The sequence below is a fragment of the Heteronotia binoei genome, chromosome 16, assembly GCF_032191835.1.
Source record: "Heteronotia binoei isolate CCM8104 ecotype False Entrance Well chromosome 16, APGP_CSIRO_Hbin_v1, whole genome shotgun sequence".
NCBI classification, from domain to species: domain Eukaryota; kingdom Metazoa; phylum Chordata; class Lepidosauria; order Squamata; family Gekkonidae; genus Heteronotia; species Heteronotia binoei.
In genome coordinates this window covers 32,209,516-32,235,371 of record NC_083238.1, presented here as the reverse complement: position 1 = coordinate 32,235,371, position 25,856 = coordinate 32,209,516, and the positions used below count along the sequence as shown (strand labels likewise).

General features: G+C 45.9%; 1 protein-coding gene across 2 annotated transcripts in view; it reads right to left on the bottom strand.

Annotated features, from left to right (window-relative positions):
- RAPGEF4 (Rap guanine nucleotide exchange factor 4) overlaps positions 1-18,299 on the bottom strand; it is a 252,831-nt gene extending 234,532 nt beyond the window's left edge. For both annotated transcript variants that reach the window (XM_060257080.1, XM_060257079.1), the window contains exon 1: positions 18,167-18,299. In XM_060257080.1, coding sequence (XP_060113063.1) covers positions 18,167-18,231 — 65 coding nt within the window. In that variant the 5' untranslated portion in view covers positions 18,232-18,299. The remainder of the gene's footprint in view (positions 1-18,166) is intronic.
- Between the last annotated feature and the right edge of the window lie 7,557 nt (positions 18,300-25,856).

Genomic DNA, 25,856 nt, shown 5'->3' with positions numbered 1-25,856 from the left:
GAGCCCACCACCTCCCAATGAAGTCTGTTCCACTGAGGAATTATTCAGTCAGGAAGTTCTTCCTGATGTTTAGCCAAAACCTCTTTGATTTAATTTCAGCCTGTTGATTCTGGTCCGATCATCTGGGGCCACAGAAAACAACTTGACAGCCCTTCAAGTATTCAATGATGGTGATCATATCACCTCTCAATCATCTCCTCTTAAGGCTCCTTCAACCTTTCCAGTTTCCAGAACCAGTTTGGTGTAGTGGTTAAGTGTGCAGACTCTTATCTGGAAGAACCGGGTTTAATTCCCCACTCCTCCAGTTGCAGCTGCTGGAATGGCCATTTATTTATTTATTTTATTCCATTTGTATCCCATCCTCCTCGCCTATGGGTCAGCCATAGCTCTCATAGGAGTTGTCCTTGAAAGGGCAGCTGCTGCAAGAGCTCTCTCAGCCTCACCTACCTCACAGGGTGTCTGTTTGGGGCGGGGGGGAGGGAGGTAAAGAGACTGTGACCACTCTGAGACTCAGAATGTAGGGCGGGATATAAATCCAATATCTTCTTCTTTCCTCATAGAACTTGGTCTGCAGACCCCTCATCATCTTCTTTGCTTCTGGACACGTTCCAACTTGGCCATATCTTTCTTAAATTGTGGTGCACAAAACTGAACACAATACTCTAGGTGAGGTCTAACCAGAGCAGGGTAAAGCAATACCATCACTTCACATGATCTCGACACTATACTTCTGCTGATGCAGTCCAAAATTGAATTTGCCTTTTTAGTCACTGCATCACACTGACTCATGTTCAGTGTATGGTTCACTAAGATCCCTAGATCCAGGCCTTGAATTTAGCACGAGCTCACAGGAACACAGCTCCTGAACTTTTCTGATGCCCCCCTCCTCCTCTCCACCTACTTTGTCGATTGAATAGTAGGTGCAGCTACATAACAATCCATGGATGAGATCCACCACCTATTTTTCTACAAAACAACCCCTGCCTAGAACCTTTTTGCACAAACTACTGCCAAGACAAGTCTCCCCATCTTATAATGATGCATTGGATTTTTCCTACCTAGATGCAGAACTTTACATTTATCCCTATTAAAATTCATTTTATTTGTCTTAGCCCAGTTTTCCAGCCTATCAAGATCATCCTGTATCCTGTCTTCCGGGGGAGGAAAATGTCGAGCTGAGCTGCTTCTCATAACGGGAGCAGGCTGGAACTTCTGTTCGGGGTAGTGGAAGGCAATTTAATGCCTACTGCCTACTTTTCTCAGTCAGAGATTAGTCCAAGATATGCACGGGAAACTTTGAGGAGATTTACCTTGGCTAAAAGGGAGTCCCGGGGGGGGGGGCTCCTTTGAGGCTTTGAGGGGTCTCCAGGAAGAGTTGCATTTTCATCATCTACAGAAGTTTTCAGAGTCATTTATTTGACATAAGCTCGACAGGAGCCTAACCTTCTTGGACATTGCTAAACATCTAAAGCTTTGCAAGACTGGTGGGAACTTAGATAATTGGAAGAGAAGGTACAAATTACTATATTTCATTCTGGAATTATTTACAGCTTAATGGAATAAATTTTAAAGGCGGAAAAGGAAAATTTAGAAAGTCTGGAAGAAGAGGGGAGGAAGAGGTGAAATTTGGACTTTATAAATATAAAAGACAGTGTTAAAAAGTGCTAAAAAGTGGAAAGGAATTTATTGTTTAGTCTACTTGCGTTTTTGAAAAAAGAGCACCATCGTCACAGACCTGCAGCACATTCAAGCAAGACAGGAAGTACGTCAAGTATTGTGAGATCTCCTTACCAGTGTGAATGAGACTTCGTGGCAACAAAAGCAGGAAGTAGTGGAAGGAAAACCTACTCTAGGAATTTACTACCATTGAGAAACATTGGCGGCCATTGCTGGGAGGTCAAAATAAAAACAATGTTTTTAAAGGATTCGGGAAATTAAAAATTATTGGAGTTAACTGAGAAGAGGGTAAGAAGTTAAATACTATTGGTCATATTATTTGTGTGGACCTTGGATGTTTTTAAAAGGGGAGAAAAATTGTAAGGAAAAGTAAAAAATCGCGACCGCCATTTCAGAAGATTTAAAAACTTTAAAAATAAGATCATCCTGTATCCTGCCTCTGTCATTTGCTTTATTTACGAAACCTCCCAATTTAGTATCATCTGCAAATTTAATAAGCATTCCCTCCATTCCTTCATCCAAATCGTTTATAAAGATGTAGAACAAAACACACCCCAGGGCAGATCCTTGAGGCACTCTACTTTTCACTCCTCTCCAAGAGGATGTGGAACCATTCACAAGCACTCTTTGGGTGCAATCTGTCAAGCAAGAAGGCATGAGATGTACCACTTGAGCAATTCGATTTAAGTTCAGTAGCACCTTAGAGACCAACAAGATTTTGGGGATATGAGCTTTCAAGAGTCGAAGCTCCCTTCTTCGGACATATGTCAAAATGGAGAGTCTTTATATCCCAGTCTGAAGGTGGGAGGGATGTTGCAAAGAAGAAACTCAGGATACAAAGGTACAATATACATAGTAATTATCTGGATTAGAGTAGAGGGCAATACTTGAGGGCAGAAAATTAGCATATATAGTGAGATAAGAATCCTGTTTATTTATTTTTTTCACTCATTTAATTTATAGCCCATCCTCCACTGCAAGCAGGGCTCAGGGCGGGTAACAACATAAAACAGATATTAGTAATTCCATAAATAGGATAAAACAAAGCAACACATTCAAACAATTCAATGACATAAAATCCCAGAGGGGAGTAATTATCTTAAAATCTATCTATTGCTTGGCTAGACTAACCAGGGTGACGCTGAGCCAGCTGCTCATCACCAGATATAGTTGGGTGTCATCAGCATACTATGTTGTCTCTATTCAGCCCTGCAGGGGGGGGGGGGTCCATTGTTCTGAACTTATGAACAAACTCAAATTCATCAATCTCATATTGCAATCTCCCTTTGAAGCTTCTCTGTTTGAGGACTGCCAATTTTAAATCAGCAGCAACGGAATAACCTGGAAGATCGAAATGTTCTCCCACTGCTTGAGCAGGAAGCCTTTTTCACAAAGGGGTCACCATTATAAAGCTCATGAATTTGGGGTAGTCTTCATTGCTTTCCTCACTGTTTATATTGTTTCTCTGCCACTGTGGTCTCCATGGCTGATATAGCCAAGCATCTGGGCTGCGCTGCAAGAGAGGAAATACTACTTTATGCAGAGAGTGATTAAAACGTGGCATTCACTGCCAGATGATGTAGTGATGGCCACAGGAATAGATGGCTTTAAAGGGGGGTTAGATAGATTCATGGAGGCTTAGTCTATCAATGGCTACTAACCATTGTGACTGAGGGGAACCTCCACTTTCAGAGGCACTTATCCTTTGAACCCTAGAGCCATGAGGCAACATCATGGGAAGGTCTCAGCCTCTCTGTTGCTGGCCATCCAGAGGAACTGACTGGCCATTGGGTGAGACAGGATGCTGGACTAGATGGATCACTGGACTGATATAGCAGGGTTCTCCTTATGTTCTTACGTCATCCATCGGAGGCTTGCTATGACCACTTCACAAAACATATTGAAAATATCATCAGAACTCAGGCATGCAGTGCTTGCGCTCTGGCAATGTCTGCACATGCATAGATATTAGACATGGGCATGAACCGAACCACAAATTGTGCATGAATTGGGCTGATTCGTGGTTAGTTGTGAACTGGTCCCTACCTTAATGCTTCGCTTGGTTCAGTTTTGCAGTTTGTTTTCGTAGACCGCCTAATGCTGATTCATTCCGGTACAAGCAACATTAGGGGTGGACTTCTGGGAGCCCTAGAAACACCCAGAGCAGCTTGATTGGAAACTCTGAGAGCCAATCACGGAGCTTGCATTCTGCAGCATGAAGAGAGCTGAAGTTGTCACGAGAGCTGAAACTGAGCTTTCCTGGGAGTACCTGATTTGGGGGGGCTATAACTCGGACATTCCAAAACCAATCTTCGCCAGACTTGGAGGGTTGGGTGGAGGAGAGCCTCCTGAAGACTTCCAATGAGTTTTACACCTCCCAAACCAAACAAATCAATGAAACACAAACTGGGTCAGAAATCAAACACATCAGAAAATGAAACAAACCACCATTTTCCCTGGATCATGCCTATTTCTAATAGATGTCACTATTAATTTGGGGGGTTACCTGAATATTAGGTTTTGAGCGGGGGGAGAGGTTTGTAAACTAATTTTTTTTCCTGCAGAACTTTTCTGGAGCACTCACAGGTGTGCAAAGTCATAACAGCACCATGGCTGGGTCTTTTGTATGAATGGGGGGGGGGGGGGGGTTGGATTTGGCTATTAGATATAGTGTTAAGAAAAGGCTTGTAAATTCAGGCTAGAATTTCAACTATGTATTGTTTGTAACTGAGCTGTAATACATGAATCATCAAAAGGCCTGGAAAACAAAAATCCAAACATCTAGGTTAATCACACAAAGCTTGTACATATATGAAGCTATGCCCCTTGGTTGCGACACAAAGAAGTAATTGCTTTGTTTAAGAGATAGCTGCAAGCTTAGTGCTAGAGGTAATTCATTAGAAGCTACCAGATGGTAAATCAGCTTACCCACTGAATATCCAGATGCTAAATTGAAATTGTCCTATGATAAAAAATAATAGTTTTACACTAATGTAAAAGCCACCCCAATTTACCTAGTATCACAGTGTTATACGGCAACAAGGTACACACGGTCAATTTCAAGAAATGTGAGTGAGATAAGAAATGGCAGCAAACTCTAAAAGCACAAGAGCCAACACAAAAAAAATCATGACGTCTTCCACTGAATTTGTCAATTTCATTCATGTGCACGTTTAATTCTCTTGCAAGGGCATAAAGAGCTTAACTTTGGCTCCAATGTGCTCACATGTTCATGCTGGAGTCATGTATTAGAAGCAATGGTATAATTTCACCAGATTATCACACATGAGAATGAGGCCAAATACATTTGGTCCAGGGGTGTCAAACCTATGGCCCGCGAGCCAGAACCATTCCACCAAGGGCTTTAATTCAGCCCCTGGCTCTCTTCTTCCCCTCCCCCACCACTACCCTGCCTGTCATTACCCTTCCAAGCTCAAGCTCAAACTCCAGCTGCCACAGAACACATGAAGCACAGGGCAGGGATGCCAAACTTCCCAGATCCTCTTGGCTGGGTTCCTTTGCAACAAAAAAAAAGTTGCAAAGAAAATGCAGAATGGATTTTCCTTTCCCAGACTAGTCTATCTGGCCCTAGAGACCTTAACAGAAAATCCATACCACATTTTCTTTGCAATTTTTTTTGTTCTGCAATGTACTTCAGTGGAGTCCATGCAAGTCAATTGGCATTCATGGCTCCCTTTATCTTCAAAGAGCTTTCAACTACCCCATTTTAAAAAACTGAGACCCTGCCTGGAGAGCCGCTGCCACTGTGAATAGATGCGGGGTGGGGAGAAAAAGTTTGCAATGCTCAGCCATTTTATGTATTCCTAGGCTCAGAACACTTAATATTTTAAGTATATGTTTAATTTTCTGATGTCATCCTTGTATTTTTTCTTGATGTTTTATTTTAAAAATTGTATTGCCAAATCCCACTATTCCCCCACCTCTCAATTTTAGGCAGCCATCTTTTAATGGGGAGGGGGGCGGGTTTGGACTCAACCACAGTTACAATATAGATTTCTACAAACTCAAGGAACTCCAGTTTTGCAGAGGAATATTAGTTTTAATACCCATCCCTCCTAATGTGGGGCTCCAATGCATAACAAATACTGAAGAGGACAACCAAAATTATTATCTCAAACCTCACGGGGAAAAAAAAATCTTTTAAGGGCAGGTGGAAGGTTTGGGAGATGTCAGACAACAAAGACTGTTAAACAAAACATCACAAGAGACTGTTTTCAGCATGTTTGTATTTTAATTTTTAAAAATAGTATCTTTAATTGTGCTTGGCTGCATCCTTTATAAAGTTCATATCTCCTCTACCCGGCATTACATTTTATGACACACATGGCCCAGCCCGACAAAGTCCCATTTATGTCAGATCCGTCCCTTATGAGTTTGACGCCCCTGATTTAGCGCAATGGTAGTGCAATGGCTTGGATCCTGCCTATAATTTCTACAGCAGCAAAGAGGGGTCTGTTTTTCACTGCTGCCACATACACACACAGCAGCCCAAAATGAAATGCTCTCTTGGAACAACATGTGGATTTTCAATGTGGGTACAGCTTCCATTCATACGAAGAAGAAGAAGAACCCCAGTGATTGTGCAAATCTGGTTATCTCAATATGTCAATCGGTAGGTTTCTGCTTCACATGAACCGAAATCCAGCTCCATATCTGCAGAGGGCTATGTCACAGGACTTCTCAGCCTTCAGTCAACATGTGTGTAGATCTTAGCCAATCTTAGTCAGGCTAACAACTTTCCCTTCTCTGAGGGACTATTTTCCTCCCTGGGCAACTGAACACTCCAAGAGATCATGACTCCTCATCCAGAGGATGTTAGAAACTTCACTTCCACAAAAACAATGCAATATAGATGGGCACCACATTGACCTGACCTGCCTAAGCAGTGGCATGAGGCAGTAGAGTCCCAAGTTGCTATATTGGTCCGTGTCACTTCAGTCTGGTAGTGAGCAATGCCAATTTTAATACTCTGGAACAATGTTAGTCTAATTTTCCCCTTACTGAGCAGAGCAGTTGGCCTTCTGAGCAGAATAGAACTGCTGTAATCTTAAACACATAAGAGAAGCCATGTTGGATCAGGCCAATGGCCCATCCAGATCAACACTCCGTGTCACACAGTGGCAAAAAACCCAAGGTGCCATCAGGTGGTCCATCAGTGGGGCCAGGACTCTACAAGCCCTCCCAATGTTGCCCTCCCCCAAGCACCATGAGGGCAATGGGCAGTACAAGACCCTGCAGGGTTCCAGACTGCTTCTGAGCAGGCCTTCCTGTGTTGATGAGCGGCCACTCACTTGCACATCTCAGAGGGAACAGTGTTCTGGAAGCTCTGGCCTGGATGGCTCAGGCTAGCCCCAACAGATTGCCCTAGTTTGCGCTTAGATGGGAGACCATCAAGGAAGTCCAGGATGGCTATGCGGAGGCAGGCAATGGCAAATCACCTCTGAACATCTCTTGCCTTGAAAACTCTACAAAGTGTGACTTGGCGGCATTTTCTGCCACTACCATAGATCAAAATAAAATAGTGTTATCAGGGAGAAATGATCCAGCTTGCTCATTTCTTGTTTTTCATTCACATTATAAATAATTTTTCTCACATGGCCAGCAACTGCCTCAGAAATCTGGTATCAGTGCTTTTCTTTTTTCATACATGCACCCCAACAGGCTTGCTTACGCTCTAGCAGGGGCGGTTCAGTAACAGAGCATCTGTTTGGCATGTAGAGGGTCCTAGGTTCAATCACTGGCATCTCCAGTGAAAAGAATACAGTAGAAGGTGATGTCAAAGACATCCACCTGAAACTCTGGAGAGCTGCTGCCAGTCTGAGTAGATAATACTGACTTTGATGGACCAGTGGTCTGATTAAGTACAAGGCAGTTTCATGTATCATGTGCTTTAAGTGGCATGTGTGGATTCAGCCAGTTATCCAAATTACTATCCAACACTATCCAAATTAATGGGTTCAAACCTCCTCTTTGGAATAGCAATGCTGTTACTAGAAAATATATTTATCAGCCCTATGCATGAGTACCGCATGCCACAGGTCCATAATCCAAATGACAACCAATGTTCCCTCTAAACTGCAGAGTCTTATGTGCAAAAATTCTACTTTGTGAGCTACTGGTATTAAAGTTGTGAGCTACTGCATAAATTATTGTGCTCTGGGGTCATCCCTCCTGAGCGAAGAAAAAATGTGTGAGCTGGAGGCTAAAAATCTGTGAGCTAGCTCACACTAACTCAGCTTAGAGGGAACACTGACAACAACCCCAGAACACATATCAGAACTAGGGATGGGCACATACTGGGAAAGCCTGGTTCGGGACTCAAACCAAACCCCCAAGCAAAAACCCTGCCCAAATTGAACCAGCTCAGGGCCCCACATCCATACTCGTGTCACTTCTGGGCGGCATCAGATGCCGCCCCTGACATACCTGCATTACCCGGAAGTGCTGCAAGCATGTCAGCCAATACACTTGCACACTTCCAGATGACACAGGTATGCCAGGGGGTGGCACTTGATGCCATCCAGAAGTGGTGTGTGCACATCGGGGACAAAACACCCAAACTGAGCAGAAGCTTGCTGAGCGTTCAGGGAAGGCCCCTTTTTCGAACCTCAGTTCGGGGTTTGTGAACCAGGCAAAGTCTGGCCTAGACTTTATGTATGTATGTATGTATTTATGTATTTATGTATTTATTTTATGATTTATATCCTGCCCTTCCCAACAAGTGGCTTAGGGCGGCTCACAACACAAAATTTCACATAAATACAAATTTAAGCATAAAACAATTAAAATAATTAATACATTTAAAATTTTAAGACATTTAAAACATTTAAAACATTAGGGACAGCAGACATCTAGTATCACTACACAGGTTTTCTAGAACCAGCTAGTCATAGGCCAGCCGGAAGAGGGTTGTCTTACAGGCCCTGCGGAACTGAGCAAGGTCCCGCAGGGCCCTCACCTCTTCCGGCAGCTGGTTCCACCAAGAAGGGGCCATAACAGAAAAGGCCCGGTCCCTGGTAGATTTTAAGCGGGCTTCTTTTGGCCCGGGGATAACTAGGAGATTTTGAGTTCCCGATCTCAGTACTCTCTGGGGAACATGTGGGGAGAGACGGTCCTTCAAGTAGGCAGGTCCTAGGCCATATAGGGCTTTAAAGGTAATAACCAGCACCTTGTACCGGACTCGGTAAGTTATTGGCAGCCAGTGCAGATCCCAGAGCCCTGGCCGGATGTGCTCCCTTCTTGGGCTCAGGTTCAGGTCTGCCCCATCCCTAATCAGAACTAAGCCGTATCTCTATGCAGCAGTGACATGAACAGAAACTGCCAAAGGCCCGCCACATGATGTCATCATTCATAAATTGAAGTGGACAGATGCAACATGACGGAAGGGAACAATTCTGCATAAAGCAACTCCGTAATAACCTCTGGCTTTCACTCCACAATGAACACTCTGAAACACTTAGGGAACTGGTGCAATATAAATGATAAATAACAGCTACCCGGCATCACTTGCCTTTATACAGAACACCCACAAGCTCATACCAGTGCCAAGTCCTAGGTCAGCATTGGCTCTTTGGAGGCATCCATTTAGATTGTGCTCTCTCCTTATCTCCAAAAATGGCTCCCATTATGTCCGTGGTTTGTAAGGGCTTTGCTTCCAAATCAGCAATCTCAATGGGTTTTGGCAGTGCTCGCAGAGTAGAAGAAGATATTGAAGAAGATATTGGATTTACATCCCGCCCTCCACTCCAAAGAGTCTCAGAGCGGTTCACAATCTTCTTTACCTTCCTCCCCCACAACAGACACCCTGTGAGGTGGGTGGGGCTGGAGAGGGCTCTCACAGCAGCTGCCCTTTCAAGGGCAACCTCTGCCAGAGCTATGGCTGACTAAAGGCCATGCTAGCAGGTGCAAGTGGAGGAGTGGGGAATCAAACACAGTTCTCCCAGATAAGAGTCTGCACACTTAAACACTACACCAAGCGTACACAAAGTAGGCTTGGATGGGACACCATCTCATTCCTTTTCAGGCAGACATAAACCATCCTGCTTCTTTTCAATTGATGTAAATCCACCCCTCGTTATAGAGAGCAGTAAAAATGGACCACAACCAAACCAGCGTATGGCCTAATCTGAACCAGAACCATCATGACTGATTCCTAACCGGCATTTGCTCTGCCCCCAGGCTTCTCCTTGCACCAGCTCAAGCAATGGATTCCCCACTAGTTGCTCCACAGGCGCTTCTTGCATCATGGCTCCTTCCCATTACCGTTGCAGCAAAAGGATGCTGGTTTTTTGGAGTTCCAGTTGCCGCGACAGGAATGGGAAGGAGCCTCGAAGCAAGAGGTGCCACAGAGGGACTGGTCAGGAATCAATGGCTTGAGCTGGTGCAAAGAGAAGCCCGGGGGCAGAGCAAATGCTGGTGAGGAATCAGTCCATGTTTCTTTCACCCACTGGTTACTGGCTTGAGTTACTATATAATGCACGGGTGCAGTTCAAGGACTGAATCAGGCCCTCAGAGGGCTTCTATCAGGCCCCCGAGCAACTGGCTGTCATCTGCTTTCTTCTCCCTCTCTCTTGCTTCCTTCTGCATAATAGCTTGCTTTGCAAGGCTTGCTCAATTGCACAGGAGCTACAGAGCAAAGCCTCTATTTTCTCCATTGGCTGAGGCTCCTCCCTTGGGGAGGAAGGGGGGAGGAATAGCTTGCTTTGCCGGGCTCTCTCAATTGCACAGCTGAGCTATTGAGCCAAGTATCTCTTCCTCTGTTGGCTGAGGCTCCCCCCCCCAGTCCCCTGGGGAAGGAAGGAAAGAGCCAGAGCTTCCTTTGCCCAGTTCCCTGGATCCCATGGGTGAAATACAAAGAAAGCATCCTTAAGACCAATGAATGCTAACATTTTAAGCATGTTTTAAGTTTTTTAAAATATATGTATTTGTGTTTGTCAGTGTTCTTTATAAAATTTATATCTCTGCTACCTAACCTTAAATAGGCATGCACATGACCTGGCCAGACATGGCTCAGCCCAACCTGACATGGTCCAGCCCAGTAAGGTCTCATTTATGCCAGATCCAGCCCTCATAACAAATGAGTTCGACACCCCGATCTAACATGTTGTTGACACTACTATATAGCAGAACTTTGTAACGTTCAGTAATAGCACATGTTCGAGTTGATAGAATGTTCAAGTTGATAGAAATGAAAAGGACACAAACACAGTAAACATTCCATTTGCAAATAAAGAAGATCAACAATCTAAAAGTGTGGCACGTCACTTCCCCTCCCACCCAGCATTCTGTTGAAACTAACTGCATACAACTGCTTGACTTTCTCTCTTGATACCACTGGCCGCTCTAGCTCACCATCTTCTGTTCTGGCAACAGCTCTCCGGGGTCTCAGGCAAAGGAGGGTCTTTCCCAACCTGAGATCTTTCAACCTGCGAGCCTACGGATCGGAGCGGGAGTACCTGCGTGCAAAGTAAATGCTGTCTCATATTGCCACAGCCTTGCCCAAACCGGAGAGCTTTATTCAGCTATTTATACCTCACTTCTCTCATCCAGTAGGGACCCAAAGGGGCTTACAAGATCCTCCACTCTTGGCTTTTATCCTCACAACAACCATCCTGTGCAGTAGGCTAGGCTGAGTGTGTGTGGCCAATCCAAGGTCACCAAATAAGCTTCCATGGCAGAGTGGGGAGTTGAACCTGAGTCTCCCAGATCCTAGTCCAACTCTACAGAACACTGGTTGTCTACTCACTGGCTCTGTAACCTCACCATATACCTGTTTGTGGCTCTATGGAGAGGCTGAAAGGGAGCTGATACTTCTGATATAAAACTCAAGTTTTATTTCAGGGGCATTGAACTCATTTGTTATGAGGCCTGGGTCTGACATAAATGGGACTATGTTGGGCGGGGCCATGGGCATCATAAAATGTAATAACTTTTTAAAGAACACACACAAACACAATTAAATATTTTTTAAAATTAAAACATCAGCACTCATTGGCCTTAAAGGTGCTTTCTTTGTATCTCTCCTATGGGATACAGGGAACTGGGTAAAGGAATCTCTATCTCTTTCCTTCCTTCCCCCGGGAACCAGGAGGGGGAAGAGCCTCAGCCAATGTAGAAAATAGAGGTTTTGCGCTGTAGCTCCTGTGCGATTGAGCAAGCCTTGCAAAGCAAGCTGTTATGCAGAAGGAAGCAAGAGAGAGGAAAAAGGAAGCAGACGACAGCCAGTTGCTCAGGGGCCTGATTGGAGCCCTCCGGGGGCCTGATTTGGCCCCTAGGCAGAATGTTTGACACCCCTGTTTTATTCGGTTTGTGGGTTGATATCCAGAGACTATTATGGAGCTTCTTTATTCAGAATTGTTCCCTTCCATTATGTAGCATCTGTTCCCTTCTATCTAAAGATGATTGCATCATGAGACAGGGCCTTTGGCAGAGTCTGATCGTGTCACTAAGTTGCATGGAGGTATGGCGTATACTCTGATAGGTGCTCTTTTGAGGGAGTTGTTTGGATTATGAACCTATGGCATGTGATACTCATGCTTAGGGTTGGTAAGTATAGATTTGGTTCGGTTTCACAATGTTACCAGCTGCTATCAGTGCCACCTAACAAAACCATTACATTGCCATCCTAAGTAGAGTTACACTCTTCCGCACCCACCGGCTTCCATGAAATTACAAAAGTCTGACTATAATTAGGTTTTCACAGTTGGACTCTTAAGGGCTGTAGTTTCTCCATTCCACCAACTCACTCTCTCTCTCAGTGATCTTCTAGTATAGGAGTGGCCGAACTGTTGCTCAGGAGCCACATGTGGCTCTTTCACACATATTGTGTGGCTCTCAAAGCCCCCACTGTCCTGTCGGCTAGTTTGGAGAAGACATTTCGCTCTTTAAAATACTTCTCCAAGCCAAGCCAGGCTGCATCTTGGAGAAAACATTTAAAGAAAGTTGCTTTCTTTCCACCTCTCCCTCCCTCCTGAGAGCCAGTTTGGTGTAGTGGTTAAGTGCACGGACTCTTATGTGGGAGAACCGGGTTTGTTTCCCCACTCCTCCACTTGCAGCTGCTGGAACGGACTTGGATCAGCCATAGCTTACACAGGAATTGTCTTTGAAAAGGCAGCTGAAAGCTCTCTCAACCCCACCTACCTCACAGGGTGTCCGTTGTGGAGGGGGGAAGAGGTAGAGGAAACTGTGACCACTCTGACTTTGAGATAGAGCGGGATATAAATCCAATATCATCATCTTCTTCTCTCCATCCATTTTCCTTCCTTCCCTCCCCTCCCCTGTCTTGCAGCTCTCAAAAATATGATGTTCATTTCTTGTGACTCTTGAACATCTGACGCTTATTCTATGTGGCTCTTACATTAAGCAAGTTTGGCCACCCCTGTTCTGGTATGTACTGAGTGCATCATGCATACTTAATATTAACCACTCTGGAGGATATCCAGAAAAAACAAACAAAAGAAATATTTATCAAAATCACTATCCTTTCACCACCCACAGGATCAGTTTAAGGCGGGATGCTGTAACACGCACCTAGCATGCAGGTATTATTGTTGGGAGAATGATATCACACTTTTGGTTCTTTTTTTTTTTTGGCCATCTATAACAAATCTGTTTTTTGAAAAACCGATCCAGGTGCTTTAAAGGTAAGTGTTATTTTGCTTCCATCTTTTTTTTCACCCTTTAATCAGTGTTAATGAGAAACAATGACTAACAGTGAAGTGTTTACTGCTAAACCTACAATTGGATGTAAGAGCAAATTATCCTGTCTGTCAGTATCAGGGAACAATCACGACGACTGCCCCTGATTATGAATTTGTTAAAGGACTTTTAGGGAGGGAACAAAGCTAAGGTAAGTACTGCAGATTTTTCCCTCCTCCTGCTTAGTTTATATGGGTCTTGAAGGAGAGATATCTTCTCCTAGGAATATGTGCAAGGTGTAAAACTGGATCTCCAGTAAAGATAATCCTGTACAAGAAGATATTTAGTAAACCCAAGACATTTTTTTTCATGGAAATGCATGTGAGAAAGATACACACTATACACAAATGTTAGCACTGGACAGCTGATACACTGCATACTCAAAGCCCTTACTCATGGGCAGTGTTCCCTCTAAGCTGAGTTAGCGTGAGCTAGCTCACAGATTTTTAGCCTCCAGCTCACGAATTTTTTGTCTTAGCTCAGGAAGGATGGCCCCAGAGCACAGTGATTTATGCAGTAGCTCACAACTTTAATGCCAGTAGCTCACAAAGGAGAATTTTTGCTCACAAGACTCTGCAGCTTAGAGGGAACATTGCGCATAGGAGCAAGCAGGCCTAGGGTGTCTACTCAAAAGCAGAGATATAAGCTGTATAGAAAGGATATCAGCACTGATAAGCTCTGAGTTGGTGTATCCTCACTGCAAGACCTCTTGGGCTGGGATGGGGGGCAGAGGAAAACCCACACAGGTAGACTGGAGAGTCAGCGGTGCAGCACTGGGCAGATGCTCCCATGTTGTTTGGCTGTGGCAGATGAGGTTGTTCCATTGTGCTGAAGCCACAATTGGAGTGGCATCACCCATTCCCCTCCCCCAACAGTCTTCTGTTCCCTCTCTTGCACCAGCTGCTCGCAGGCCGCATAAGAGCCCTGGATGGGCAAGTTCTGGGTCCCGGGCCTTATGCTTAACACCCTGGTCTACAGTTTTGCAGGGCCTGCAAAATGGAGCTGTTTCGCCAGGCCTTTGGTTGAGGTGGTGGATGCTGGCTTTTATAGCAGTCTTTTAATGTAATGCAGGGCTTTTTTTTGTAGAAAAAGTCCAGCAGGAACTTATTTACATATTAGGCCACACTCCCTGACAGCACCATTGTTTCACACAGGGCTTTTTTGTAGAAAAAGCCCAGCAGGAACTCATTTGCATATTAGGCCACACTCTCTGACAGCACCATTGTTTCACACAGGGCTTTTTTGTAGAAAAAGCCCAGCAGGAACGTATTTGCATATTAGGCGTATTACCAAGCCAGCCAGAACTGCGTTCCTGCTCAAAAAAGCCCTGATGCTATGCTGCCACTAACAAGATCTTTGTGGTTTGGCTGCGGCCCAATCACTTCCATCTATTAGGATCGCTGAGCATGTAATCTGTTGTAATGGCCAGCTTTAACTGTTTTTATTGTTCTGATTAAAAAAGAGCCCCGTGGCACAGAGTGTAAGCTGCAGTACTACAGTCCAAGCTCTGCTCACAACCTTAATTCGATCCCAGCAGAAGCTGGGTTCAAGTAGCTGGCTCAAGGTTGACTCAGCCTTCCATCCTTCCGAAATCAGTAAAATGAGTACCCAGCTTGCTGGGGGGGGGGGGGGGGGGAGCGTAGATGATTGGGGAAGGCAATGGCAAAAGTTAGCCGTGAAAAAGTCTGCCGTGAAAACATCATGATGCGACATCACCCCAGAGTCAGAAACGACTGGTGCTTGCACAGGGGACTACCTTTACCTTTATCGTTCTGATATTTATTTCTTTAATTGTTTTAATGACTGTAATTTACTGTTGTGACCCGCCCTGCTTGCGGGAAGTGTGGGATATAAATCAAAATAAATAAATAAAGCCCAAGAGCCAACACATTTGAGTAAATCAACCAAAGCATAAGCCACGCCATCATCATAGAACTAGAAGGGGCCATACAGGCCATCTAGTCCAACCCCCTGCACAATGCAGGATCAACCTAAAACAGGGGTGGCTAAACTATGCCTAGGGAGCCGTATGTGGCTCTTTCACACACACACACTGCAGATCTCAAACCCTCCACTGCCCTGTCAGCTTTCTTGGAGAAGGCCTTTCTCTTCTGAAATCACTCCCCCAAGCCAAGCCCGCCAGCAACTTGGGGGAATGTATTTAAAGTTAAAGTTGCTTTCTTTCCACTTCTCTCTCCCTCCTCCCTTCCCCATCTATTTGCCCGCCTGCCTTCCTATGTGCCTCTTACATGAAGCAAGTTTGGCCACAGCATCCGACGGGTTCATCCAGCTGCTGTTTGAAGACTGCCAGAGTTGCAAAGTACAACCAAGACAGGCATCTTGTATCCTACTCTGGGCCCTGCCCTTGACGACCCAGACTAGCCCAATCTCCTCAGACTTCCAAAGCTAAAGCAAGTTCAGTCTTGGTTAGGACTTGCATGGGTTGTTAGAAAAGTGATGGACTATGCACTGTCCCCACCTCAGTCTTCAGGAGGTCACCATAGATTTAGTCAGATAGACAGGTCAGGACACACACAGCATGCTTTCCTTCCTGATATCTGAAGTAGAATGCTATTCTTGGGGACGACATGGGTGATCACTAAGAAGAAGAGATTGAATTTATACCCCGCCTTTCACCAGCCAAAGGAATCTCCGAGTGGCTTACAATCTCCATTTCCCTTCCTCTCCCCACAACAGACATCCTGTGAGGTAGGTGGGACTGAGAGAGCTCTCCCAGAACTGCTCTTGAGCAGAACAGCATTGAGAGAACTTGTGGCAGACCCAAGGTCACATCAGCAGGTGTATGTGGAGGAGTGGGGAACCAAACCTGGTTCTCCCAGATAAGAGCCCGCACACTTAACCACTACACCAAACTGGGTCCAGGGTTGCTTCACAGAGGCAGGTGATGGTATTATCTCTTGCTTGGAAAACCCTTCAGGTTCATTGTAAGCCAGCTGCAATGGGACAGAACTTTCCCCCATATAATGCACTGGCAGAACTGGTGCACCCTGTGGATTCAAAGAGATACCAAAACAAACACTGGAGAGAGCCTAAACACCCTCTGGCCATCTTTCTGCTTCACAACAGGCCAGAGATCCTTCCCTCCTCCAAAGCAGCCCATGCATTCACTAAGTCAGCAACAAGGTAAAGATGAGTCACTGCAGAAGGTCAGCCAATCAAGAAGATGGAATAGAATTTTACATTATTGTTGCCTCACCCTCACAAGAACAAAGTAGGAGTCAAGTGGCACCTTTAAGACTAACAAAATTTTTATTCAGAATGTAAGCTTTTGTGTGCTGTAAGCACACTTCATCAGAGCAGGTGCTTACAGCACACGAAAGCTTACCTTCTGAATAAAACTTTGTTGGTCTTACAGTGCCATTTGACTCCTGCTTTGTTCTACTGCTTCAGACCAACATGGCTGCCCACTTGGATCTACCTCCCAAGAAATAATTTACAGTATCTTGTAGTGGTTACAGTGTTAAATCACTATCCGGGCGACCCAGGTTCAAGTCAACACTCTGCCACGGAAACTCACTGGTTGACCTTGGGTCAGTCACTAGCTCTGTTCACAAGTTACGGAGAATGCACCTACAAACCATGTACTGTACACACTGGATTTTGCTTTATACATACATGGAGCAATTCTCATGTTGTGTTCAATGCATGCACATGATTTAAACCCTACACTGATCCAGGGACTTGTTCCCACTTTCATTTCTAAAGCAAAGGTGCACTGGCTCTTTCTTACAAAGGAATGCAAGTGAATTCTCTGTAATGTGTGAACAGGGCTTCTTTCTCAGCTAGACTGTCTGGCACCCTAGGCTAGGCTAACTTCTGGTGCCCCCCACTGCACTGATAACGTCACCAAGTCACGTGAGGGGGGCACCCAATTTGGCGCCCCCGGAAGGCCAGCAGCCTAGACAATTGCCTAGTCTGCCTAGTGGTAGAGCCAGTGCTGCTCTCAGCCTAATCTACCTCACAGGGTTGTGGTTGTGCAGATAAAATGGAGGAGAGGTGCACCAATTAGGAGAGGTCCCAATTAGGAGGAAAAACAGGACATTAAAATACCTAAATAAAGCATCACTGTGGAAATGCTAATATCAGCATTAATATAGTAGTTTTTTTTATTACAGTAGTTTTTGGTGGGGTGATCTATTCTATCCGATCCTCACTGCTGGATTTAACTTTCCCGGCTATGTCCCTTCCCCCACAAACAGTGAGACCCCCTTTCTGTTGCTTACTGGGAAGGTGGGCCAGTAGACAGATGTATTGATCCCTATCAGTAACAGGCCTGCAAATCTTCCAGCATCAGCCCTAGACATCAGAAACGGGGGGCGTACAGTATTTCACAGGCACCCTATGGGATAACGGGTAGCTCTCCAGGCTATTATGATGTAGATGAAACGCAAAATAGCTCCCTTCCTCCTGACCCAGGAGAGGACAGATGAAAGATCGATCGATAGATAGATCACACAGACCCACCCACAGCAATCCCGACACCCCCCTTGCAGCTTCACCTCCCCCCCCCCCCCTACCCGCAGCAGGGATTTTTCGACCGATCTGCCCATTTCTCTCGCTCGCCTTTATTCTTACTACAATTTTGCAAGGCATCGTAGGGGGGGTGGGGGAGCCGGAGAAGGGCGGGCGACGCCGAAGGAAACCCAATTCACTCCCGCACACCCACCCGGCCCCTCCCTCTGGCCTTCCTTCCCGTGCTCCCCCTCCCCGCTGCGGGCGGGCGGACAGGCAGGCGGGCAGGTGCCGGTACCTTTTATCCAGGCAGGCGATCCACTCGTTGGAGGAGGACGGATGGGACGTGTGCGCCGCGACCATGTTTGCCTAGCTCGCCCGGCAGCTGCTGCGGTGGCTGGTGGGTGGGCGGCTGCCTGCGCTGTTCTGCCCCCTCCCCCTGCCTGCCTGCCTGCCTTTCCCTTACACTCCCCCCCCCCGCGCTTTGTTCGCCGGTGTCTGCAGTGTCCCCCTGCGCCCAGGGGGGGAACGGGTCCCTCCCGCAGCCACCCGCTTGCTGCTGCCTTTGGCGGGCCGGCGGCTGTGCGGGGAGGCAGAACCACCTGGCTCATCGATCTCCGCTGTCACCTCCGCCCCACACCCCCCAGCACACCTCACTGGCTCCGGCGTCGGGGCTGCTGCTCTGAGCACTGCAATTTCCCTTGGACGCAAGAGGCTAAATATAACCCGCCCGGCCCGTCAAAGGCAGCAGTAGCAGCGCCTACTCGGGAGCAAGGAGAAGAGAAGGAGCCCTCGCGGGCCAAAACCGAGGTGGGGAAGGGTCGCCTGGCTACACGCGTCTGACTGCGGGAACGGGGGGAGCTGGGACAGCCCGTGAGGCTCATTAGGAAACCAAAAGCACCAAAATGCCCCTCTGTGTGTAGGCCTAGCTTCAGCGTGGCCCTCCTGGCGCGGGATTGAGCATGCTCTGGGAGCCTCGTGCAATGGGTCCTGCTGCAGTTAGCTGCCAGTGCGCAGTGGTTCTGGGCTGGAGCTGCAGATCTCAGGCTTGCACGCCAAGCGGTGCAAGTGGAGCGGCTTTGTACGGGGACGTTCTTTTCGTTTTTAAATGCGGTCTTATAAAAGTCCTTGCTTCAGTGGTGTGGGGCGTAGAAACTGGTAGTCTAAACAACTCTGGAGGTCAGTTTCTACAACACACACGCGCTTACTTTAGTGGTACCCGGGGCTTTTTTTGAGCAGGAACACACAGGAACGCAGTTCCGGTTGACTTGGTGTCAGGGGTGTGGCCTGACATGCAAATGAGTTCCTGCTAGGATTTTTCTACAAAAAAGCCCTTTGTGAAACTATGGTGATGTCAGGAGGTGTTGTCTAATTTGCAAATGAGTTCCTGCTGGACTTTTTCTTGAAAAAAAAACCTGGTGATATCCTTGGAATTACTGCTTCAGCCAGTTCGGTGTAGTGGTTAAGTATGCGGAGTCTTATTTGGGAGAACTGAGTTTGATTCCCCACACCTTGCAGCTGCTGGAATGGCCTTGGGTCAGTCATAGTTCTCACAGATCTGTCCTTGAAAGCGCAGCTTCTTGTGAGAGCTCTCTCATCCCCACCCACCTCACAGGGTGTCTGTTGTGGGGGAGGAAGGTAAAGGAGATTGTGAGCCACTCAGATTCAGAGGGAAGGGCGGGGTATAAATCCAATATCTTCATTTAAGTTGCATCTGGACAAATAAGGCTTTAGCATTCAATGGGAAATCATCATTATTTTAATAGTTCTCCAAGTGGAGGCAGCCAGTGCAACTGGGCGAGGCAATGTCGGTTGCCATTTGCAACCAAAATCTATTAGATCGCACCCTTGAGACAAATAAAGGATTAATTCTGTGTGTATGTATACACACCCTGAATTCCAGGTATGCACCACAGTTCATTTCTATCTGTAGACTGTGGTTGCTTCCACGCACAGTGTTGAGTGTCTGCAAAGGTCAGTATCGTCTACTCAGACTGACTGTGGCTTTCCAGGGTCTCAGGCAGAGGTCTTTCATAGACATTACCAGCTGATCCCTTTAACTGGAGGTGCTGGGGAGTGAACTTGGGACCTTCTGCATGCCGAGCAGATGCTCTAACACTGAGCTGTGGCTCCTCCCTGTTGGAGAAGCAGAAGTATTATGGCGCTGGAACATCCACACAACAGTTTTCCAGGCACTTTCCTTGACACAGGCCCCCACCGTCCCTGCTGTTATCCTCTCCTTGCATCACCACAGGCTTTTTTTTAAAGCCCTGGGGGGGGCACCATTGCAAGGAAAGTGGCATTGATATGGATGGAACCTGTAAAAAATGCACACTTCCCCAGTCTTTTGAGAGAGATAGTATCAATTAGGTTAAGAAAAGTCAAGCAAAGTGAGGAAAACCTGGAGAGCGAATGACATTGTATGGATGAAGAAGGAAGAGGAGGAGCATCCCACCCACCCCCCCTGTCTTTCCTTCCTCCCCTCTCCCCCACACCTTTTCTTTCATTTATGCCCATTCATTTTCTGTCTCCCTTTATGCCTTCTTCCTTGTCATTCACTTTGTTTCTCTTTTTCCCTGTCACTCATGCCCCCCTACTTTCTGCCTCCTTCACCCCTTCTTTCCTGTCACTCCCCTTCTGCCTCTCTCCAGCCCTTCTTCTTTGTCCAGGTGTGACCAAACTTGCTTAATGTAAGAGCCGCATAGAATTAACATCAAATGTTTGAGAGCAGCAGGACAGGAACAAATATTACACACACATCTTTATTAAAAGACTTTATACATTCTTTGGACAGAAAGGTAAAATACATATGTATGCATTTTACACCACCATGCTTTGATAGAGACTTTTTAAAAAACAAAAGCTGGGAATAACAGTCCCCATAAGACAGGGGTGGAGAATCTTTTTTTCTGCCAAGGACCATTTGGATATTTATAACATTTGCAGGCCGTACAAAATGATAAACTTTTTAAAAAGTGCTCCACCGAGGGAGGACGATTCAGGCTGGCAAAATTAATGCAAATAATTATTTTTCTATTTGAAGTCATGTGGGGAGAGCCTAATTTGGCACACACACACACCCCTCAGCCCACCGCCCTAGGAAAATGTCTAGATCCAGGGCTTTTTTGGTAGAAAAAGCTCAGCAGGAATTCATTAGCATATTAGACCACATCCCCTAATATTAGCATATTAGGTCTCACATTAGCATATTAGGCCACAAATTGAACTGCAAATTGTGTGAAAATTGAACTGGTGGTACCTAACTCCCACACACCCCACCCTCTGTCACCTCTCCCTCCTCCCTTCACATAGAAACTGCAGCTGCTCCCAGTAGACCTTTAAAGGCACTCACATATCTCAACAGCTGTCCTTCAGAATGCCCACCACTCACAGAGAGAGAGAAGAAAGGGAAATAAAGAAAGGGGGGAAGAAAGAGGAATTAAGGGGAAGAAAGAAATTAGGGGGAAACTTACCTGAACCGTGACAGTGATTTTTCCAGGCCCTGCAGTGATCCTGGCTGGGGAGCCAGGCCCAGGGAGGCCGCTGCACAGAGGGCCAGACCAAGTGATCTTGAGGGCTCTAAACAGCCCTCGGGAGGGATGTTCCCCACCCCTGCCATAAGATTAGCATAGGGAAAGGTTAGGGAATTATTTTTGGCACCAGTGGGAGAAAGAAACACACATGTACCATATAAATCACTGACCACTATTTGCATCATTATGCATTTCTCTTTGCCTTGGCACCAGTTAGTAAATACAGCTCCTACAAAAGCTATGCAACTATGTCTCTAGGCGACCTCTTTGATGGAGGAGAACAGTTTGCAAGCTTGACTATTTCCCCCTTCTTCCCCACTTCACACACGGTGGAAATACTTGCCTACTTATGGATCAGAGCTCAGAGGATGATTGAGGTCCTGATGCTATACATGCTTATTTGAGAGTATGCCTACATTAAGTTGCTCCACGACCTCCAGGAGCTGCACAATATGCACGAAAGAGCCACATGTGGCTCCCAAGCCACAGTTTGGCCACCCCTGTTCCTTGTCAATCACTTTATATCTCCCTTCTTCCCTGTCACTCATGATCCCCCTTCTGTCTCCCTCTACCCCTTCTTCCCTGTCATTCCTTCCCTCCTTGTTTCAGTGTCCCCCACAACTGCCCTTTGCCATCCCTCTCATCTTTCTTCCTTCTAACCCAAACATTTGGCTCCTGACCTTCCCTCCCTCTCCTTTGCTTGCCTCCAACTAGAGGAGGAGCATTGTTTGCCAGGAAGCTGTTGGGGGAGCATTCTTTGTTGCATTGATGGAAGGAAGCAGCTGGAAGCAGCAATGGATCCTCTTTCTCCTCCATTTGCCTGAACTCTCTGGTGAGGGAGTGTGGCAGGTTCTGCTGCAGCTGCATCATTGTTGCCCTGGGAGGGGCAAGCCACCATACCTGCTGCTCCCCCATACACCCCTAGGAGGGGCTAAGCTGAGACTCTTCTTCTCCACCTGCCTGAAACTGGGCTGACAGGGACAGCCAGCAACAGTAGATGCTGGCTGTCTCTTCATCTTCCTCCTCATTGCCTGCAGCAACCACACAGGTGTGACCATCCCTCTGTTGGAAGTGAAGGCATTGTCTCCTGCCTCAGCCTCCAGACTGTGTGACAAGAGACCACGTTTTCTTCCTATGTTTACTCTTCTGCCACATTCTTTGAAATGTAGATTGTATTCTCAGGGACAACTTCCTTCCTTAGATTCACTCTCAGATGAAGCTCCCCCTTCTTCCTGCATGCACCAAGAAGGACAACACACTGTCCTCTCTGGGCAGCATGAAACAGATGGCCCTCTTGCCATCTGTTCCATCCTTAGCTGCAGGACAAAAAGGCTCAATGGGCACCCGTGTATAAGACAAAGCAATAACAGGAAGCAGGAAGAATTCATAAGACTAGTAATAACAATACAAAATGCTGCATAGCACATGAAAATACAAGAAGACTAAACTATTAAATTCATATATCAAAATTACAGAAAGACACTAATAGACATAGAATCCATACTAAAGTGCAAACCACTCTGACAAAAAAAAAAAAAGTATTTCAAACAGAGTCCCAAGAAAACTGGCTGGTGAAAGGCAGGAAAGCTCTCTCCAAAATGACAGACTCTGGAAGACTGGAATTATGTACGCAAACTGCACCAAGGTCCCTTGTCCGACAGTCATTTCCACACGATTGTGCCTTTTTCAAGGGCTGGACTTTTTTCTCAATATTAATTATATGGAACCTTCAAAACTGTATTACATGGTCACTGCAGGACCTGCATGCTCAAACACCTGATGCTGCTGCATTTGTAGCTTTAAGGCACTCTGCTAACTAGCAGGTAATGGACTAACTATACCAGCTAACCCCAATACCCTCTTCCCCTCGTCTGCGTGCCTGCATTCAGAGAACAGTTCTCTCTATTGCACAATCAACCGTTCTCTGCTTTTTTTCGGGGGAGGTCTTTTCTCCCCGCCCCCCTTTTTTTTCTGCAAGTTAACCAAAGATTGGAGAAAAATGTGGCCCTTATCTGTGGATTTAGATATCTGCAGGTTGGGGGCCAATGTTCCCTCTAAGCTGTGGAGTCCTGTGAGCAAAAATTCTACTTCACAAGCTACTGGCAATAAGGTTGTGTGTGGACATAAGTTAGTTTGCTCTGGGGCCTTGCTCTCTGAACAAAGTCAAAAAATATGTGAGCCGGAGGCTAAAAAACAGTAAGCTAGCTCTCACTAACTCAGCTTAGAGGGAACATTGTTGGGGGCACATTTGGAAAATAGTATATAGGCAAGAAGAAGAAAAACAAGTACTGAATGACTACACCAAGAAAAACAAATAAAAGCTTTTAGTTGAAATATACAAGGGAGAGTTATTCAAGGTTACAGAAACCAAAGAAGATTACAAAAAAAGTAAGTCAAAACTCACTTTGACAATGGTAAAAAAAAAACCTACTTACATGGGCAATATTTGAAAGGCACAGAAAATGAAATTAACAAAAACACCTGGAAGTGGCTCCAAAATGGGCACTTGAAGAAAGAACCGGAAAGACTAATTCGAGTCAAGAGCAGACATTCAGGGTGTGAACACACTTGGAATTTTCCGTGGCAGTCTTTCAGCTTTGAAAAAGCCACTCCAGAAAGAGACATGCAGCAGCAATCACACTGCGCCTGCAATAGGCACGGGTCCTGCATATGCTTAGAGGAACATTCATGTTGCTCCTGTGCATGTGGGGTGATGTGCACGGTGTGCCCAACCGTTCAGACATGCAGGAAACGTCATGCATGCACTTCAATGGTTTGCTACCAGGAAGTTCCCGGTGGCTATTTACTCTGGTCCCAGTCCATCCTACAATAAGGGGTAAGATGTTCACATGTGAACGTGCACGTTAAATCCAGGGATAACTATGGTGGGTCAAATCCACCATGTGATTGCACCCTCAGAACGAAAGTATGAAAAGCAAGATTCAGAAGACCAGTGATAACAGCAAATATCGACTTTGCTAAACAAAGGATGAAACAGCCAACGGTGAAGGTCATTCATTACAAGTGCTCAAACTGATCATAAAGAATGTCATGATAACGTTGCAGCTATGTTGCACTGGAATCTTTGCAAGCTTACCATCAGCCAGAAATTCATGGGAGCACAAGCAGATAAGATAATGAAGAATGATGAAACAAAGATCCTTCGGGACTTCCAATTGGGACTTCCAAGTGATAACCACCTGGAGTATAATACCTCTGATATCACAATTGTAGGGGAATTGTGTGAGAAATAGGGTTTGAATCATTAACATTGCAATCCCAGAAGACAACAAATAGGAAAGCAGTAATAGAAGACCACGAAAAGTCAAGAGCTACTAATAGAGCACCTCCAGGAAAAGTCCACTCTTAGAGCTCCCAGCATCGCATCTGGCTTGGCCATCAGCACTAAGAGGTGACACACAGAAACACACAAGCCTCTTAAAACAGAGGGAGGAATGCCAACACCACTTTAATAGTGTCCCATATTTTAATTGGCTTCTATGTGAAAGTAAATATGGTGATGCCTTTATTTAACTACAAGGCTGAAAGTCCAGTCACGGATGTGAAAATACACACACACAATAGGTGCTGGCTCCTAACGCAGCCAGACTTTGGCTCCTAACACAGCACAGACTTTGGCAACTGGCATGTACTTTGCTGAAGACTATAAGAAATAGCTTCTCCTCTTGCTGCTTCCTCAGTTTCTACTGTAGGGCCCCCGGCATTTTTTAACCTGTGGGCATTTTTTGAGGGCTGTGAGCACAAAAACAAAATGGCAGCAATGAAGGAGCGTATGTTGCCACAAAATGGCTGCCGCATGGGCTGGGTCAAATCAAAATGTTGGGAGGTTCCACAAAGTGTAAGGAAGTTCAAACTAAGGTCCTCCAAGGATGGAGGTAGCAGTTTCCAAATTGGTGCTCTTTGCAAACATAAAGGTAAGACTTGCTGGGCTATTCTGAAACAGGTATATGCAAGTATTTTCCATTTCCCACCCCTGCTTTGGACAAAGGGGACATAAGGGACACTGGTAGCATGATGTCACTGCTGTGGAATATCTGGAAGTGATGTCATGCCTCTTTAGAAATTGCCAGTAACTTGACAGCACTTTTATTTTTTCTTCCTCTGCCTCTCCAAGTGGCAATAAGATACGTGAGCTGGGGTGGGGGATACCTCACCTCTGGGAAAGGTTTGGCACCCCTAGTCAAGGCCCAGAGATTGAGATGTGGTGCCCTACAATGGCTCCCCAAATAATGGAAAGAGGTGGCACAAGACCTGGAAAAACTGTTCCAAAACAGGACTAGAAAATGGAAATACTTGCATCAATGGAGATGCTAAGGAACGAAGCTGAGACCATTGTGTGCAAAGCAGTCCGTAGAAGGAGGAGTCCAAAAGCTTTGTTCTGAATACTAATAACCAAAACACTTCACCCGAAGACGCTAGCAGTTGTGATGCTTA